At 36.8% G+C, this 15857-nt stretch overlaps 1 protein-coding gene across 8 annotated transcripts in view; it reads right to left on the minus strand.

Annotated features, from left to right (window-relative positions):
• SLF1 (SMC5-SMC6 complex localization factor 1) overlaps positions 1-14316 on the minus strand; it is a 35061-nt gene extending 20745 nt beyond the window's left edge. For 2 of the 8 annotated variants that reach the window (XM_041489457.1, XM_041489451.1), the window contains exons 1-8: positions 13940-13992; positions 13323-13436; positions 13098-13173; positions 10632-10875; positions 8463-8625; positions 5365-5496; positions 3823-3876; positions 23-181 (exon numbers count right to left, since the gene is read on the minus strand). In XM_041489457.1, the coding sequence (XP_041345391.1) occupies positions 23-181; positions 3823-3876; positions 5365-5496; positions 8463-8625; positions 10632-10875; positions 13098-13173; positions 13323-13436 (942 nt within the window). In that variant the 5' untranslated portion in view covers positions 13940-13992. The other 6 variants (XM_041489452.1, XM_041489453.1, XM_041489454.1 and 3 more) reach the window with 6 other exon arrangements.
• Between the last annotated feature and the right edge of the window lie 1541 nt (positions 14317-15857).

Raw genomic sequence — 15857 nt, forward strand, 5'->3', positions numbered from 1 at the left:
TACTTTAATCTTCATCTCTCACCAATAGGACATATTCTAGAAGAGGATGAAGAAGTTGCACAGGAGGTGCACTGTACATTTGGCCAGCAGCAAGTTCTGTGACTACATCATGAAGTAAGTCCTCTTCCACTAATCCTTGAAGTATAGACCAAGTGCCCTTGGACCAGTCAGTACTTTTAACCTAGAAATGGGATATCATTGTTAAAAAAAAACAAAACCAAACAAACCAAACCAGCTTAAATTAAAAAAACCCTTTAACCAACCAAGTTAACGAACAAGAAAATCCCTAACTAAAATGTTGGTATTATATATCCTGGTTCCTGACAGGACAGAATTTATTTTAGCAGTAGCCAGAGGGACGTGACTGAGACATGGAGGTTATTCTATACCACCTTACATCTCTGCCAGGGCAGGGGGAAAGGGACTCTCATTTTCAAGCAGAAGGGGTCTTTCCAGTCAAGAAGATCTTAATAGCACAGGACTCCCATCTTGTTCTCTGCTACTCATGACAGCAAAACTCTTAACTTTACAGCTTTCAGAGAATCCAGACAGATGCAATAGCTTCCATGAGATGCTGTATTTGCTCTGCAATTTCCCTGTTACTGTCTGTACTTTCAGCTTCCCAGAGATCACAAATTAATGACACTAATGAGCTATTGAAGGTCTCAGGTACATTGCTATTTACATCTTTCCTCTAGTTCAGATTCAAACCAAAGCTGGTGCACAAGCTAGTTGCAACAGTAATGCTAAATGAAGCATGGCTTTCTTCTGCCAGGTAACTACTCTTTTGAAATACAGCTTTTTTGTTTGACCACACAGCCTGAGGCTCTGGTAAATTCAAATTTCTCCTAATTCTGGGATAAGGAGGCACAGCTGAGAGAAGCAGGGTCAGACTGATTGCACTGCTGGGAATTAAACAGTTACATAAACTTATTGTTGCTTTAGTCTCTGGTAACTTGTAAACTTTACGATCTCTGCCAAAAATCTTGTCTCTTGGTGTGCATTAATAGAACAGCTCACATAGAATTGTTATAAGAACATTGAGTCCAACCATTAACAGCACTATCAACCCCACCACTAAACCATGTCCTTAAGTGCCACTTGTACCTATCTTCTGAATCTCTCCAGGGATGATGACTCCATTACTGCCCTGCGAAGCCTCTTCCAGAGCTGGACAACCCTTTGCAGGGAGAAATTTTCCTATTATCCAATCTAAATATCTTACTAATTGTTTTAATAGTATATTACAGTTTATACTTTAAATTGACAGGGATTTTGAGTCCAATTGTGGATTTGAAGTCTAAAGAATATACTGCTATTAGATAGCATCCAAAAATGTTCTAGTAAGATAAAAAACATTAAGTGCTCTGTTCAAACATGAAAAAAATTCAGAAAGAAATTAAAATCATGGTTAAATCACAGCTAAAATCTCAGTGAATGAACTCCACCTTAGCATTAGATATTTAGTGTCTCTGCAAATGTCTTGTATCTCAGACTCCTAATGTAAGCCATTGTCACATTAACAATATATAAAGCTGCTCATGTAGACAATTTTCTTTTAATCAAGTCTTTGTGCATCTGATGTTTGGAGCTCACATTTATTTCAATCTTCTCATTCATATATGAACTATTAAAATCTCCACTAAAATTTCCTTTGGAAATAATGGTTGCATTCATACTTTTGTAATGTTAATTACATGCAAACAACACGTCTATAGAGCAATCATAAACTGTTTAATAACAGTCGAAGAACTTGTCTGCCACCTGGATTTAAGATGTTAGATTGTATATAGGGCGTGTACAGGCATGTTACCCTGACCTTCACCTGGTGATCGCACCAGGATCCAGCTTTAAATATTGTGACTGAAACTTTTATTTCTTGAAAATTCTTTACTAGATGAAATAGTAACATTGATGCATTATTTTGAAAATACACTAAAATACAGATGTTTTGAGAAGACTGTGGTAACATTGCACAGCATTCAAGTCAAAGAGAAACTAGAGACTGGTTCATCACATTTCTAAGAGGTAGAGAAGGATGATACAAAACTGAGGCAATAAATTTTTGTCAGTATCAGGAGACACCTACTATTGAAGAGACTTAATACTCAATAAGCTGTCCAAGCTTCACTGATTTGCACTCTGACTGATGAGGAATCAGCAGTTTCTTGTGAAGCACTGCTGGTACAATCATTAGCACTTTGAGCAGAAACAAATGAAATATGAAGGTCCACACAATACATCTTTTACATTGCATGATGTGGAAGAAAAGGTGACAAAAGAGAAATAAATATTTTTGGGATGATGATGGAACAGAACACTTAGCTGGGCTAAGCCTTCCTAGCAGTTGCAAACTGAGATAACAAAATACAGTAGGCAGATCTAATATGTTCATTTAGTTTGTAGGTGTGATTTTACTTCATTAGTATTATTGGAAATGTTTACTGGAGCTGCTTATAAAAGTCATAAATATACTTACTATAGAAGACACATATTATATAAAGGCTAGCAACGGATATTCCATAAAACAATAAAAGTGAGAGAACAGTAAGAGAAGTATTACAATTAAGCTTAAAATTTCCAAGCAAAAAATGATATTATTCTTAAGAGTACCGAAAACCAATTTCAGGTTACATGTGCTAAGAAAGGTAATTTTTCATCCCATTAATTCAATAAACTACACCCTAAGATTAAATTTCAATGCAAATCTCTTCAGGAACAAAAACACACATAGGATTTTACAGATCAGTGATGGTGTTGGACCATGACAAAAGTATTTTACTCTTCACGTTTTAAAAATAAATTTTTTCTTCTTCCTCCCTTATTGTCAATAGAAAGAAATCAGAAAAAGACTGATTTCAAGTAACTATTTATGTGGTATGGCTCATGAAGATACCAGATCTTCAGTTACCAAGGAATACAGGAAGCTGACACATACTCTAAGTGTTTCCCTTTTTAACTTTTAAGTAACACAAGTTACCATATAAAATGCACTACTAGTAGCTCATGGCCACTGTATAAAATGCTTTTTGAGTAATACAGAGGCAATGTTTCTGTATAAAATGCTTTTTGAATACTAAAGAGGCAATGTTTCAACACTGTTTATAGATTTATTCTTAGTATTCTAGACAGACAAGGCAAAATTTTAAAAATATTAACTTACTTCAGGTGTTTATAACAAAGACTTAAAATCTATTGCTGACCTGTTTTACGGCATTTATTTGGCTTAACAGAAATAAAAAAGAGAAACTGAATAGTACAAAAAAGGAATTAAGTCAAAGTGACTATGAAAACAGGACTGGAAAACATAAAACATTCTACTTGCAATCTGTGCTTCAGCTGACTCTGGAAACTCACATGATGAAGTATCAGGCATGTGCTGAAAGAACAAGTACTGTTTCTTTTTACAGTGAGATAACCTCTAGCTAAAATCTGTCTCTACTAGAAAAAGCAGTGCTAAAAATTGTGTACACTCTGTCTTAATTTTACTGCACAAATACAGTGCTTGAGTAACTTAAAGTGCTTTAAATCATATTAGGAGATCTTTGCTTTTTGATTTCCTAACATTAATAGGTAAAGTTCTCTTAACTAGCAGGATTAAACAGTTTCTTTCTAATAACAGGGACAGTACTAAAAGTATCACAGGGACAAACAACATTCAGTATCGAATGACGCTCCTTAATGGAACAATAACTTTATCAGAGTTTTGGACAGTCAAAATCTAAAAATGTTTTTTGATAGCTAAGTTTGCAATCGAAGTATGTCTAACTTCATAATAAAATTCCATTTGCATAACATGCCCTCTTTTTTAATAATGCTTACCTTTGGATTGTATTTGTTCAGCTGGTCTGTTTCCGTAAATCTGTGCTTAATAGTCTGTAAAACAGGATAAAGTCAACCTGCAAACTGGATACCAGTCAATATATTCAATAAATAGTGCATGAAACTGCCCAAATGACAACTTCCGTTAAATGTAGCTCAAGCACAACCTATCATTTAGATTTGTCTATTTAGATTTTTCATTTGCTTGGTTAAATTATGAAACAGGGGACTAATGACTTAAAAGGAATAAAATATAGCCAAATTTTCCTTCCCATTTTCCCCTGCTACTGTCTGTTTGTAATGGGATTGCTCTGTAAGGACAGTGTTCCTAGATTAGACATTAAAAACCTAAAAGTTTTCAATTTTTCTGTGGCAAAATGCCAACTTTGGATTCCTCTTGCATGCAAAAATATAGTCATAGGTGCAAAAATGTATTACTATTATAGCCATATTTAGTTATTGCATAGTATTGCAATGTTACTAAAACACATTACTAAAATATCCTTAGGAGAGACCATCTTTGAAGAGTCCATCTGCACATTGCTACATAATAATTTGAATCAGAGCACTTGCTCTTTCATGTATGTAAAATACATGAAAAGTTAAGAACAAATATATTTTTTTAATGTCTGGGGGGTATGGCCTTGATAAAATGTCACTGATAAAAGATTTAGCATTTGATGGTGCATAGATTTAACTAGCATAGGTCTTCTATTTGTAATCTTGTGTTTAAACATTGTGTGTACCTTTTGAGGACTTAAAATTTTTAATTCTTCCACTACTAAAACTTACAGTGCTTCATGTAAATAAGCTCCGACAAATATACTTAGACACCATCATCTGCACCACTGTAACTTACAGAGATAATATATCCTAACTCAACGTATTCAGTTGCTTTTTCTCGACGTGAAATAGAGCTGTTAACTACTAATGTACCAATTTTATCAGGATTAGATCTCTGACAACAGAAAACCAAAGGAGTGCATTAGCTCTACTCTTGGCTTGTAATAAAAAACATCCATGTGAGTCAACAAAACACTGGCTCTACAATATGACTGTTTTGAAAAATGTCTTAGCATAAGTTAGCTAGACAACAGGAAAATCACAGAAAGACTGTAATTCAAAGATATCTTGTTGAATGATATTTGCTACTTTTTACTTCATCTATTACACCAGGGCTTTAAGTAGTACACCCTGTCTTCCACACACCCATGCCAATGAATTGCCATGACTAAGTTTTATTTTAACTAATGTTTTATTTTAACTTTTAAGTTTTACTAAGTCTTATTTTAACTTTTAACTAATGAAACTAACTAGGTTTTATTTTAACTAATGTAACTAAGTTTAACTACATCTAGTAGTAAATATGGGAGTATTAAATATTGCAGGTTAAAAGGCCTAAAGGTATGTCAAGTATCTACTTTATTAGGTCAATACTATAATGAAATATAAAGGTTTTTAATATAATTAATGCAATATAAAAATATAAAATTGTATAAATATAAAATATATAATGCTTACAAAGCATCAACTGTTACTTACCGCAGTAAAATACATATGTTTTACAATAACATTTTTCATTTCAGCAAGTTGCATTTTAGACATGACTTGGTCTGTTTCTTGTGCAGCCAGGAAACTGTTCATCTGTGTATCTCTGGGATTTTGTATTTCATTCTGCAGAGAAAAAAAATAGTACTTTGTTTCAAAGCTAATGGTCTAACCGACTTTTATTTGCTAGGTCTTTCTGTGTATTGTATCGCAAACTGTATGTGCCTGTGTATGTTTATGTAATTGTGTAAGGGTCTACATCATGTGTCAGATAAAGCTGCTGGTTTGGATGTTGTATGAAGTTACAGCACAGGAGTTATCAAGGTAAGCTTCCCCATATTTATTTTTCCTAACTGACTTTAGGTCAAGTCACAATCTCTGTGGCTGAAACAAGGACTATTTCTCTTTAACAGATTCTCTCTCAGAGCTTTTCAAAAACTAAAACCAGAGCTCACACATTTTCAACTGGTCAAAAATGTAGTAAAGGCATTTCTTCTTCAGTTTGTCTATTCATTTCATATAGACCACTAGAATGAAATCTTTTCAGCTCTTGCCTATAAACATGAAAAATATTAGTAATATAAATTTAATAGGTTTTACTGTCTTATTTTTATTTGATATTTTTGTCTGTTTGTCTAGTAATTAATTCTCTGAGTCCACCTATCATTTTCAGCTACTTCTTCAGCATAGGGAATGAGGAAGCATTTCTCAAATTGGTTTACAACTCATTCTGAAATAACTCTCAGTAACACCACAAAATAACTTTTGCTTGAAAAAAATAACTATACAAAATATTTTGAATTTACTTAATGGGTTGAGAACATACATTTCAGTAAGAGTTTCAATGCATGCTTTTCACCAAAGATACACAGGTTAAGAATAAATCACCATGTTTGTTTAAGGTAAATAAACAAGTAACCACAAAACCAGACTCCTCCTGCAGCGTGATGAGTTAAGAATCATGAGATAGATGCAGGTAAAGTATTCCCTTGGCCATTTCTTATTGTGAGCAGGTGTGGAAGGTTTGGTGTAACTTGCCTAGTAATTCAAACACTTCAATCTGATGGGTGAATTGAGTTTGGGACATAACAGTAGAGAAAAAATACAGTAGTGCATGCAACGACATGGTGCAAGAAGTTTATAATTCCATATTTTCAATATAAAGTTTCAAAATTTACAAGTCTCACCCTGTTTTCAGATTTTCCCTTAAATGTATTTTTCAAAACAAACATATTTGGCACATGCATAATGTATCTCTAAACAAATATTGAGAACAAAAACTTGCACATTTCAAAAGAGAATTAAGTATTTTTGGTAACTAGACTAGAATTCTAAATAGCTTTTGATGAGCCATGGATAACTGAACTCTGATGCATTAACTAGTCTTTACTTCTTATTGCCCTTCATGCATGTTAGTTTCAATATGCTCATTAAAACACTTATATTCAAACAATTTGTAGTACCATCTTGGCAGAAAATTTGAAACTCCAGCATGCATCCAAAAAAGCTTTTCAAGTCACTGTTCAAGTATGAGACTAGCTTCCTAAAAAAAAATTATGCATGTGTTTTAATATCCTGAATCAATAAATTTGACACCTTATAGCATCATATAACCAACACCAATCTCACACAATACTAACAGCAGTCTTACAAGGTTGAGATAATAAGAACAGATAATGAAATATAAACATGAAGCAAAGACTTAGTTAAAAAAAAAAATCACACCAAAAATACTCTGTACATTAGTGGACTTTCAGTTGCCCTGAAAAGAATATAATGCTATTTTGCTAAATCCATAATCTAGACACATATATGGATGTTTAGGGGAGGAATGAGATTTATATTTGCTAGAAGTAGCAGTCAGATAGCATGACTATAAATTTATGAAGTTGGAAAAATCTAATTAATAACATGCCAAGTACTTCTGGGACAAAGAGAAAAGAGCATGTCCATAGCATTCTTTGATAAAGCTTAATATATCTGTACAAGTGTTGTGATTTGATTGCCTATGTTTTATTCTTTTTCTTTTAAGAGACTAGGAGCCTTGGCAGTTTCCTGAGTTCTTCACATTCACTTAGACAGAAAGTTAATGTTCTCTTGGTTTCTTAGGTGAGTTCCTTTAATGAAATCTAAGCAAAAAAAGATATGTGCAAGTTAACAGACTCGTTAAGATGGAAAGTTGTTATCTCACCTGGGAGGAATTCAAGGTGTATAGCAAGAAACACATGATTTTGACAGAGATCAATAAAAGGTGACATAGCCATAAAAAAAATACATTAATTAATCTATGGAAATGTCCATCTTAGCTGAAAAGTTTAAAATGAGAGCAACTTCCTTGAACAAGTTTCATTAAGAGAGTAAGCACTACAGTAAGAGCCCACATTGATGTGTTTTATTCAGGATGTAAACATTAAGACTTTCCAACCTTCTCACCCTTCTGTAACACCTTTACTACAGGGAAATACTACTTCTGATCAAGTGCTTTGATCAAAAGAGACCAATGGATTTATAAATGGTAACAAACACAGTTTTGGCTCCTACTTGCCGACAAAGGCAGTAGTTTGAATTAGCAGTTGATTAAAGTCATCCCAGAGTCTGAGAACTAAATGAATATTCTGAAGCCTTCAAACAGTTACAGATCAAAATACTAATAATTTCTAAGCAGTGCATCTGGTAAGCAAACAAGTATGAAACATGGGGCATCTCTCTTAAGGGAAATAGTAAAACAAAATTCTGGTTCTAGTGAATTCTGCACTAGCACAGGACCATGTCTATATGGCATCTGGAGACTCTACAGTGACCTCTTACAGTGTTCCATCAACCTTACAGCAAGAAAACCCAAGTGGTTCCTGACTTTCCATTTATACTCATTTTCCTGTAACTGGGCACCACAGACAACCGCCTGCCTATTATGCATCCTGCCTTCAGGTATTTGTGTATATTCATAAGCCTTCCTATCTTTTGGATACATAGTCCCAGAATCAGAAAGTTGTCTTAACTTTAATCAATTCACAAAACACTCTGGCTGATTATATTCCCCTCCATTACTAACACTGCATTATTTACAGTAATCAATAAATTAGTTTACTCACTTGAAAAAGGTAATGTCCTATATATTGCAAAGGGTAGTGTCGATCTTCAGAGAGACACTTTTTATTTTGTATAGGAGAAATTTTACCACCGATGAATACATGAGTTGCATTGTGCTCTGCATTTTCAGATGAACATATGGTTGCCTTTCCAGCTTTAAGAACTCTAAATAAACATATTTAGAAAGATGTATTTACTATACTATATTAACACTGCCTAAAGCTACAATAACATTCACAAAATACAAGCATGCAAGTGCAATTGAATAAGGCTTCTAGATGTATGGCACAGCACAAACTTAATTCGAAAGATAAAAGGGCACTTAATAGTCTTTGAAAAATGAAAGAACCCACTTAACAAAATATTACTCTCTTCAAAATTTAACACTAGTTATTAAAACCAATGTACACCTCCAATATTGAGGTATTTGTTGACAACAGCTATAATTTATTGCATTATCTATCCCAAAATAATGATCTTTTGGTTAAGTTTTCCTATAAATTAAGCAGTTAACAAAAAATGGCAGACTCCTTTTCTGAAAAGTAGTATGATGCTTTTGTAACAGAAATATACATTTGCAGCACTAGTGCTGTCCAGTACCATAAAAGTATCATATACAGAAAAGAGATTTGCTTGTCTTTGGGGCACCATTACACATAACAGTTTCCCCATGGTCAATTTCCAGACCTGCTCAGCTGCAAGTGCTCCTATCTTTTAGAAAAAATGCCAGACAAAAGAAAAGGTGGAAAAATAAGATTTAATGACATTCTGGATATAGGTTTTATTTTTCATAATCCAGATATATAAAAAGAAAATGGTGGTAGTCTTACACACTTACCCATCCAACAGCTAGGCACTAAAGGCAGGAAGAGCATAGGAAGGGGATAAAAGGCACAGTGCTGTTACATACTAGAAAAAGACCCAGACATTCCCCAAAGCTATAGCGTCCTTTATGACTGAAAACAGTACCTGCTGAAGACAAAAAATATCTACCTGTCAGTGTTTTATGACTGACTAAAAATTGAGTGCATGGGAAACAGTCTGTAAAAAAAACATCTTTCACAAAACTTGTTCACCTGTCTTACGGATGTTGTTCCTGTTAAAGGTTGTTTCCATTGCAAGAAATAGAAACAGAAAGCATTGTGCAAGACAGCATTTCAACAGTGTTATCATGAACATCTACATAAGCAGTTTTTATGGAAAAAGAAGCAGCATTTTTCACAAGTGTAGCAGGACATAGTAAAAATTCTCCCACTCAGCCAAAAAATAGAATACTTAAAATATTTTCAGTTGGCAAAATCAGAAGATAACTTCAATTACCTCTCACTTTGTCTTTATGAAATACAGACACAGGCATTCTGTGATATAGCATGCAGCCCTGTACTATGATCCAACAAACTGCAATTCTGTTCTTGACTGTGGATCTGTGGCACACTCAAACCTGAGCAGTCCTAACTAACTGGGATCTCAACAGAAAGCTGGACAGTATCGGAATGAATGGAAAGCTCTGAAACTGTCAGGAGATGTTCCTTTTACTCTACCAGATGCAAATACGACTTATATATGCACTCATTTCAATTCAGGTGTACAATTTAAAGTAATGAATCCAAATGTGTAGAAAGAGTATGGAAAAGAAACATATGTTCTCAGCATTCTTGCACTTTGGTTTTCCTTATCTTTATTTTTTTCTTTCTTTCATTTTCTACTTCTCTATACTCACTTTCTAAACTATCTGTATTTACAATATATCAGAATCATCTGTTTTAGAACAGATTACGTCTTCAGAACTAGAAGAACCTATTACATAAATGTGACATAAAGACTCATCAGGTCAGTAGCAGTGAGGCGCAGATCCATAAGACACAGTCAGGTCATCTACTCAAGTGAAATAAAGTATACAGTTCCAGCTACTATTTGAATGTAACACCCACACAAAAGAAAAACTGTAAATCTGTGTATCTTGCCTCATGAAGGAAGTTTCTCTTAGCAGCTTACTTGATAAAAACATATGCATGTTATTTTTAACACCATACTAAAAGAAGACAAGACAAGTGGTGATGTTACAGATTTAAAGTCTTTATAAAAGTATGGAAATATATTAATGAAAGTAATTCAGAGTTTGGGTAGCTGCAGGTTGTTATGGATCAAATTAACTGGGATGGAACTCCTACCTTCTAATACATGCCATTCGTTTATCACCTCTCTTAACAAGGAGGACAACTTTCCATCTGTGGAAGGCCCCTGGAGCACTAGAGTTTGTCAGTTCTTCACGCCATCTTTTAGGTGCAGATTGCATTTGAGGTGAATAATGGGTGTCTCTTTCAATTTCATATCCCCATTCGTACGTTGTTTCATCAAGCCATCTGCCACTTTCAGCACTATTAATTATGTACTCCTTAGTTAGTACCCACTTTCCTAAAAAGAAAATGAACTGTCAACCACAAAAGATTTTTTCTGGAGACAAATGGCAATCAACTGAAGAACTACTAGAAAATTAACTTAAACATTTCTTGTGAAAATAAAAGATGAAATTATAAGTACAATTTAAAAAACTTGTTCCTATTACAAGAGTCCTCCACTTCAGACTCCAGAATCAAAAATCTCACAATGCCACTGAAAATGATTGCTTTGTTTTCTTTTAATAATGAACTTTTTACCCTTCCTAGATAAAATATGTGTCTATCTCCTCAAAAATATCAGATACATTTTCTCAGCTTCCCAGATTTTGTTCTTAGGACTTTCACAGAACCTTGGTAAGTCCTTTATTTTTAATACCATTTGACACTTCTAAAAATGTACTAAAATGAAGAAATATTTTACTACCTATGATTTTAAAGAACTAGACATTTAACATGTAAGCTCTTCCTCTTATATATTCTTAATATTACTTGCACTGCTGGTGTAGTGAATATCAATATTCGGGGACACAGTTTTAGACTTTTTTCTTTCTCCTTTCTTCTTTTCCAATCCTTTTCTCTCATCCCTTGGCTCCATCTCCTCCGCCTCTCCTCTTTCATCTTCCACACGTATGCTTTTGATATAGTATGCAATGATCTTCCCCTTCTCTCTGTCTCTCTCTCTTCTTACAGATTCAGGTCAAGAGCAGTGGTTAGTAACCTGCTCCTGTATTGAAACACTACCTACAGAAGACACTGTAAGAGAAATTGACTTGAACTGTGTGAACCTAATTGGTTTCGCAGAACAGCAGCTTTGACTGACAAAATGTCTCAGTGCAGGAGCACAGGTGGCACTTCTACAAAACCTAGTATAGGTACCAGTGGATTTATAGCTGGAAAAGGTATGCTGTGCATGACCTGGATGTTAAAACCACTTTCATGCGAAGTTTCCATCCCAAAACTTTTGTCAGGTAGGAAGTACATGACAGGTGGTAGCCTTGATAGTATTTCTGCTGAACTCTATGGAGTTCTAAATGTGTTTAAACATGATCTTTCTTCACTACCTGGAAAACAACACAGTAGGAATGAATACACTGTCTCTGCCATCATGAGTAAGAGCAATGACTATGCAAAATTAGCACCTCTTCCGGATTGAGAAGTATTAGATGGTATTGGGGAAGATTTGCATGTATTGAAGCATGACAGAGTTTTGCATCACCATGAGGACACTACATTGTACCATTTCCACTCTGTTCAAGAAAATATCTTCAAATTTTAAACTCCAAAAAGTAAGAAAACATTAACTCAAAGGTTTAGAATTGCTAAAACGAAGTGCTGTGCTAGAAACCTAGATGCATTTTAATATTTTTTCCCCTCTTGGAAACTTTTGGGCTATTTTGTTTTTGTAAGATTGCAATCGGAATTTTATCTTAGTACAAAGAAAAATACATACACATATTACGGAAATCAAGGAATTTACATATATCTTTAAAATTAAATGTGTCTTTAGTCATTTGTCTATTATCTCTTAATTTAAGATTATCCATCCTAACAACTGCTTTAATACTTTAGAGTAATATGATATAGGGAAAATAAATATCATGCTTAAAAATGGTATTGTGATATCTCATAACTACAAGATACTCAAACAGCATCACAGAATTCTGACAGGTGATCAGTCTATAAAAAAATTTTAATATACAGAATTTTCATTCTAAAAGCATTTTAGTTGCTAATGAATGGGGTTTCACCACCAGACCCTAGTTAAACAGAAAAAGACCAGAAGCTGGTGTGAGAATGGCAACAGCCTGGAATTTTCTCTTGCTGCATAAACAGGAACTTACATGACCTTTACCAGTGAATGTTCCACATGAATTTGTCATCAAAAATCCATGCTGACTACAGGGTTCGTACTCCCTCTGCCCTCTTTTAAGCACCCAAATAATTTGAGCATGACTTCATTATCTAAAGTATAACAAAGTGTTCTGTTTGGGAACAGATGCAGATCCAACAAAGGGAAAAAACAGGATTATCATTTAGGGAAAAAAAATCAAAACAAGAAAGTGGACTTCACTTCACCATAACGCTATGTTAAAAATCAAGGTTAATGGAACAAGAAGAATGAAGGTTTGTAAGACAGTTCATTCACAAAATTAAAACAAGTAACTAAAATCATTTTAAGGGTCCTTTCCAGACTTATGCTGTAATGCTATGAAATTGAACAGCAAATCTTTTACTCACCAGCAGCACAGGCAGCTAAGACCTTTTCACTCTTGCACAGCTTTTTTGCTACAAGATGTGTACAATTTCTGTATTTCTAACAAAACAAAACAACACACTTTGTATCACTGGAAATATTTAAGTTCTTTGTCTATTTATACATAACTAACCTATTGCATAGTCCTTTCTTCTAAGACTTGCATTTTACAGCTCTAATTCTCTTTGCTGTATTGTAATGAACAGTACCTTACTCTCTACAAAAACACAGTTCAGCTTGGACAGGCATTTGAGCAGTGCCTTCTTCTCTTGTTTTTTAAATCCAGTTATTTGTATTATCCTTTTCTGGCTGCAACTTGCCATCTGTTGAAAGAAGAATGAAAAGGAAACATTAACACACAAAATACACACCACGGCAAGTTGCTTGCAAGGCCTAACTAATATTTGCTACTTCTTTTCCAATAAAATAGGAAAACACACCAAAAGGAATGAATGATGGTACACCACATTTTAAGCTCTCACTGCCTGCCACAGCAAGGACACCTGATAAGCGGTAACGGAGCAGCCTGAGAACCCCAAATTGCAGCCTGCAGTGGGCCGAGCCCCCCAGGTCTGGCATCTTGGCTCTACACCCAAACGCGCGGAGGTTCAGTCCTTCGGGCCCCTGCTCCGCTGTCGGCAGTGCGGGGCAGCCTCCATCGCCCCGCGGGGGGAAGGAACCCCGCCGTCCCCGTCACAGGGACACGCAGCCGAGGTGCGGCAGGCTGGCGGCGGTGCCGGTCAGGAGGTGACGAGCGAGGGCCCCTGGCTGCGGCGGGGAGCCCTCCAGCGCTCACGTACGGAAGCCACGGGAGAAGGCGCTGTACCGGCACTGACGCTGGTTCGGTTCGGTTCGGTTCGGTTCGGTCCGGTCCGGTCCGGTCCGACGCCCGTCAGGCGCCCCAGCCCGGCAAGTTCCCGCCTTCCCACGCCCCGCCCCCGGATGTGGCGGAGCGGCCGTTCCGGGACGTTGTTACTGACGCTCCGCGGTCGCCGGGGCCGCTGGCGCGGAGCCGCAGGGCGATCCCGGCCGGGTAAGTGGCCCCGCTGGGGCTGCCCTTCCCCTCAGCTTACCGTGCGGCCGGGCCATGGCGCCGAGCGGGACAGCGCTGGGCTCCGCTGCGGCCGCCCGCGGAGCAGCGGCGTTCCCCGCGACCGCCTTCTCTCCCGTGAGGCACGGCAGGGTTCTGCGCAGTGCCCGAGCTCCCAGGGGTCCGAGGCGCTGGTGGGCGCCTGCACCTGCAGCGGGAAGGCGGCGCCGAAATCCGTCTGAGGTGGTCCCGGCGGCGCGGCGCTCCAGGCCCGTCTGCAGCGAGGAGCGGGAAGGGGCGGTCTTCCGTCAGACGGAGGGGAGGGGGTCCCGCAAGGCGCAGGGAGGCGCGGGCAGGCTGGGGCGGGTGGCGGAGGGCGCTGACGCTCTCCCGGAGTCTGGAAATCACCGTGGCTGTTGCTCGACGGAACTAAAATTGTGTAAAGCTGTCTGGCAGGGAGATTTGTCGGTCTGTATGCAAGATGAAGTGAGTTACCTCTGGAACAGGCTGTCTGGAAGAATCAGGAAAGGGACTAGGGATTTCTGACACTCAGAGCCATTTTCTCAGTGTCTCGGAGAAACATTTCAAAGTTTCAAAGCCACATGATGCATGGCCCTCGTAGGGCAGGTGGGAAGGTAGTGCTACAGCCAGATAATCAAGCCACATATTTTTGGAAGGGCTTTCTGCCCTGCTCATGAAGGGAAGGCATTCCTTCCCCTCTGATCAAGTTGGTACAACGTTTTTGTTATTAGAGTCAAGGCTTGATTTTTTTCAATTACAAAGCAATATAAAAAAAATCACAATAATATTAATCTTGTACCTCAGGCACTCGGTGTAGAATTCAGAAATGTAGAAATGCCAAGATTTGCTGTTCATGAAACTTTTTTTCAGTCGCCCACTCTTTATTTTGGTCCCTTCTGTATTTGAGAGATGACTTGACTATTTCTTTGTCATGTAATATACTGAACAGATATTGCACAAGAAATCTGTTGATGCTTCCTAGCAAATAGAGGTAGTTTTGTAGAACGCTTTTATTTGGTTTTTCTACAGTTTGAGAGTAGAATGCATGCATTCAAAGAAAAAAAGATTACAAAAAAGATGGTTGAAATACCTCTTTAGAGAACTGAATTGTGGTCAAGTCATGCTGTACTCATTGAGGTATTTCAGATACTCTTTCATATGTAAGACCTGTAAATTGACATATGTACAACAAAACTCACAAGTGCTGAGTTTTTATCACTGCAGCTTAGATCAATAGAAGCAATGCTTTGAGCTCACCACTGCTATAAAACATAAGTATCTCTCAAAAACCAAAACCACATAGGTGCAGACATCTAAAATTTGATAGCAAATTGAACACATGGTTTGAATCTGAGTTTCCCAGAATATCAAAACAGAAAAACAGTTCTTCCAGGCCACAGATGACTCTTGTCTTGCTGTTTAAAAAGTTTTCTGGTCCCCTTAATGCTTACTGAAGCTTTTCTTATCTCTTGTTTCTTTAGCATTGCAGTTATTTTTTTGTATGTGAGCATGAACAAATAAACATCAACAGTCTTTGTCACTACTCTTTGCAAATTGACAGTGAAAAAAATCTCAAATATTTAGAGTTAATATTCAGACTGCAGTTATTGCTTGCACTTCTCTATTGACAATGAAGATTAGTTGCATTTTCTATTTTGTACTTGTTGCACCTTTATACTTTTACTGTTGATTT

This window comes from Pyrgilauda ruficollis, unplaced genomic scaffold, assembly GCF_017590135.1.
Source record: "Pyrgilauda ruficollis isolate IOZ18807 unplaced genomic scaffold, ASM1759013v1 scaffold94, whole genome shotgun sequence".
Classification (NCBI taxonomy): Eukaryota; Metazoa; Chordata; class Aves; order Passeriformes; family Passeridae; genus Pyrgilauda; species Pyrgilauda ruficollis.